The sequence below is a fragment of the Rhagoletis zephyria genome, unplaced genomic scaffold (genome assembly GCF_001687245.7).
Source record: "Rhagoletis zephyria isolate East Lansing unplaced genomic scaffold, Rhagoletis_zephyria_1.1 Rzeph_scaffold_05415, whole genome shotgun sequence".
Lineage (NCBI taxonomy): Eukaryota > Metazoa > Arthropoda > Insecta > Diptera > Tephritidae > Rhagoletis > Rhagoletis zephyria.
Window position 1 is genome coordinate 3,948 of NW_016162498.1, and position 4,646 is coordinate 8,593.

A 4,646-nucleotide genomic window follows, 5' to 3' on the forward strand; every position below is an offset into this window, starting at 1 on the left:
CTCGCTCCTACTTCTTCAGTCCTTTTATTACTTTAACTTCATTTCGATTTGCGATTGCCATCACTAGAATTTTGTCATTTGCTGAAGAAGGAGGGCGAGAAAACTGCGGTGAGTAAACTTTTATAAATGTAATTTGTGATTTATTAACCACATATATGTAAGTATTCGCCTTTTAGAAATAAATATCTCCATTTTTGTATCCATCACATTTCTGTGCTAAACCGTAAACGTCGCCTTTTCATTTTACGGAAGATTAAATTCGGGAGCCCTCGGCAAATGACAATTTTATTTCGCAATCTTATAATTCCGCGAATTTGCCGCCATTTTGTAATTGCCGTTTTTTGTGCCAAAGCCTAAAGAGACTGTCGAAGCGCGCCATTTTGCGCCTTTTCGTTTTTGTTCAGCGATTAAAGGATCTGTTTCAAAGTGAGGCGAATGGGCACTCCACCACGCCGGAGTCCCAGAAATATGCCAAACACGAGTGCACCAGGAAACGAAGTTGCCGCCTCGTCGACGGAAACTAAATCTACTCCTTCCAACGCATCTGCAACCGCCGCAAAGTCATCGGGTACCACCACAATAGCCATGAGCAGCTCTTCTGCCTCTGTCGCTGCCCCGTCGCAACACCAGTCATCAACCCCACAGGTAAGCCTTGTACATACTTTGCATATGCCCTCTGCCACCACCACGAAAACACCACGCATAGAGTTGCTGAACAATCCTGCACAGCCCAATTCCGTGCAACAAAATTTGCCTGCTCAGCAAACACGTAAAGCTCACGTGGAATCAAATGCTTGTTCCACAAACGGTAGTAGCGTCGCCGGTAGATCAATTGCCCTTTCCACAGTGCCACCTGCCGAAGTTAGCGGCGCCAATCCAGGATCAGCTTCTCCAACAGTACAGTCGCATTCGGTAGAAAGCATTCTTATTTGTATGCAGAACCAAATAGAAGTTTTACAGCGCCAACTTAAAGAAGCAGAAGTTAGGTTAGCAAAATCAGAGTTGGGAAAAGATAGGAAATTAACAGCTAGGCAAAATAACGTTTTTTCGGCTGCTCCAGTTACACAGACCATCGAAAGTTGCGCCAGGCCAACAACAACAATTTCGAGCCAAGTGAATACCGTTGCGCATATACAGCAACATGATAGCAACATGTCGCCTAACGCCTTGCAACAAAATATGTTTACGGAACCAGTGTACACGCATCCAACGACATTTGCTCCAAGTTTAAATAATCGCGCGTCACCTTATGCCAGTTCGCCAACTCCTAATTCGGTAGATTCTGCTATACAACTGCAAAGAGCAGCAAATAATCAAATAAACGTTTTTGGTTCTACAATCGCACATAGAAAACTGATTGATCTTCCGGAGTTTTCTGGTCAGCCGGAAGACTGGCCAATATTTTACACAGCTTACGTCGAGTCGACTGCCGCCTATGGTAATTCACATTTTGAAAATAACGAGCGTTTATATATATCCAAACATTCAACATTTTAGTGACTGGCTTTCAGAAATCGCCGCCTTAATTTCTGTTGCGCTAGATAATGAGCCACGAGAACCTCGACGTCGACCAGTTTTCCATGTCGCTGAAATTCAACGTCACAAGTACCCTTAAGTGTTCAGTATGTAGCGCAAAGCATAAAACATTTGAGTGCAAGCGATTTTTAGATGCGAGCTTAGCAGATCGTTGGTCTATGGTCAGACGACATCGACTTTGTTTTAGTTGTTTGAACTATGGTCACTCTACCCGAGATTGTCACAAACGAAAACCGTGCGCGATAAATGGTTGCGGAGGGAAGCATAATAAACTTTTACACGAACAGCAGAATATGAGCACGAGCGAAACAGGTAGCCTCACAACAAATTGTACAACCCAGACTTCCAATTCATCAAATGAGGCAGTTCTAAGTTGCAAAGCCAACAATAATCCCAGAAATAAATTACTTTTTCGTGTAGTGGCTGTGACCCTCCATGGGCCAGCTATAAGTATAGATGTATACGCATTATTAGATGAAGTTGGTGACAATGGTCGACAGAGACGTGTTGGAGGAGTTGGGTGTCAGTGGTCAACGAAAGCAGCTTGACATACAATGGTTCGGGGGTAAACCGATTCAGGAGCCCACAGTTTTGGTTGATCTCTACGTAAACGGACGTGGATTAAGAAAGAGGCATAAGCTACGCAACATTCACGGAGTAAACAATCTTAACCTACCTACGCAAACTTTGTCAGAAAAAGACTTGCAGAGCTTGAAGCTTGATAGCAAGTTCACCCCGTCGTTTTACTCCGATATTAAACCGAAGCTTCTTATAGGTTTAGATCACTGTCATCTCGGGTTACCTACTGAGACCATGGGCATTAGAGGGAACGGCCCATACGCAGCAAATACTGAGCTTGGTTGGGTAATTTTCGGACAGATTAATACAGGATCTAATTCAAATGCTACATGTTTGATGCTACATGCGCCAGGGGAGTTGGAGCTTCACGATATTGTTTCTGACTATTTTCAAACAGAAAACTTTGGAGTGAAAGCGGTGCCGCCAATACTTAGCTGAGGACATACGTGCGAAGGAAATTTTGGAAGCTACCACTTTGCAGATCAACGGGAAATTTCAAGCAGGTTTGCTATGGAGATCAGACGATACTGTGCTGCCTGAAAGTTATGCAATGGCTCTTAAGCGGTTAATTGGTATTGAGCGAAAAATGAAACCTAATAAGGAGTTCGCCACAGCGTATAGTGCAATCATTGACGGTTATGTTAAAAAGGGCTACGCTCGCAAGCTGCTTGCTGACGAAATCACCACGTACAATCCAAGGATTTGGTACCTACCACACTTCGTGGTCGTCAACCCAAACAAACCGGCGAAATTGCGTCTCGTCTTTGATGCAGCAGCTTTTTCGAATGGAACATCACTTAACTCGCACCTTCTAAAAGGACCGCAGGATTACCGTCCGCTTGCTGCAATACTGTTCCATTTTCGAGAGGGTCCTGTGGCGGTCTGCGGTGATATAGTGGAAATGTTCCAACAGGTAGTGGTTCAGCCCAACGATCGATATGCTCAGCGATTCCTATGACGAGGAGGAGACGATACAAAGCCGCCTGACGTTTACGAGATGGTAGCGATGACATTTGGAGCAGCCTGCTCACCATGTGTAGCGCAGCATGTGAAGACGGTGAGCGCCTTGAAACACCGCCAAGCCGATAACTTACGAGCAGTTAAAGCCATACTTGAGTACCACTATGTGGACGATTTCGTTGACAGTTTTGAGTCCGTTGCTGAAGCTATCAACGTCACTAAGCAGGTGTGTGATATCCATAAACACGCTGGATTCATATTACGTCATTTCGCATCTAACTCGCCCGATGTATCGAAATCATTAGGAGGTGAAAAATTCGCATTGGATATCAAAAGTAAAGAAACCTTTGCGTCTGAAAAGGTTTTAGGGATGTACTGGCGACCTAGCAGTGACGATTTTAATTTCAAGGTAAAGTTTAATTATACCGATAAGACTGTCTTGGATGGCTCAAGATGCCCAACAAAAAGGGAGCTTCTTAGCATAGTCATGTCTATACTCGATCCCATAGGGGTTTTGTGCCACTTCACGATCAGTGCCAAGTTACTATTAAAGGAAGTTTGGAGACATAAAATCAGATGAGATGAAGTCATCCCGGTTGAAGTCAACTCAGCATGGGAGAGGTTCCGACAGCAAATCCCCAACGTAGAACAATGTAGAATTCCGCGCCATTATTTTGATAGTAAACCTGTGAAGCNAATGCAGAATTCCGCGCCATTATTTTGATAGTAAACCTGTGAAGCAATTACAACTGCACGTATTTATGGATGCAAGCGAGGACGCATTCGCAGCGGTAGCTTACTAGAGATACGTTACTGCTTGTGACATGATAAGAGTAACATTTGTATGCGCTAAAACTAGAACTGCTCCATTAAAGCCGCTAATAATTCCGCCCCTTGAACTACAAGCAGCTGTTCTAGGAATAAGGCTGATGAAAACGATTTTCAATGAACATTCCTTTAAAATTAACGACTGTTTCCTATGGAGCGATTCAAGCACCGTTTTAAATTGTATAAATGCGAGAATCGCCGATACAAGCCCTTCGTCGCTCATAGGATTGCGGAGATTCTTGATGGATCAAAACCAAGCAACTGGAGATGGGTGCCTACGTCCACCAATGTTGCCGACGAAGCTACGCGCTCCAAGTGTCCAATAGACATTTCGCCGACATCGCGCTGGTTCAGTGGGCCGACATTCCTAAAAGGCTTACAAGGGCATTGGCCTGACGCTGACGCCGTTGGGAAAACAGTAGCAAAGGGAGCCGATGACGAGGAGATTAAGCCGAAATTTGTATTGATAGCCGCGCGTAATGCGTTAATTGATTTTAGTCGTTTTTCATCTTTTAATAAACTTGGACGTACAATCGCCTGGATTCTCAGATTTATTTCACGATGCAGAATGCAGAAAACAGACCAGCAAGCGTATGGGTTAATAGCAGAGGAAATCGAGAAGGCGCAGATAACATTGTGTCGTTTGGTCCAAAAGGAAATTTATGCCGCCGAGTTAAAAAGTATTGCTGAAAAACAAACAATCACGCGGGACAGCGAGTTATATCAACTCTGTCCTTATGCTG

General features: G+C 44.1%; 1 protein-coding gene across 1 annotated transcript; it reads left to right on the top strand.

The window, feature by feature from the left end:
- Nucleotides 1-468: 468 nt before the first annotated feature.
- Nucleotides 469-1,497, top strand: LOC108372068 (uncharacterized protein YBL113C-like). The gene has a single exon (XM_017627711.1). The coding sequence runs from the start codon at nt 469-471 to the stop codon at nt 1,495-1,497; it is 1,029 nt and encodes a 342-aa protein (XP_017483200.1).
- Nucleotides 1,498-4,646: the final 3,149 nt, after the last annotated feature.

Coding starts and splice junctions, on each gene's coding strand:
- LOC108372068 (XM_017627711.1), top strand. CDS start 469: ATGCCAAACACGAGTGCACCAGGAAACGAAGTTGCCGCCTCGTCGACG.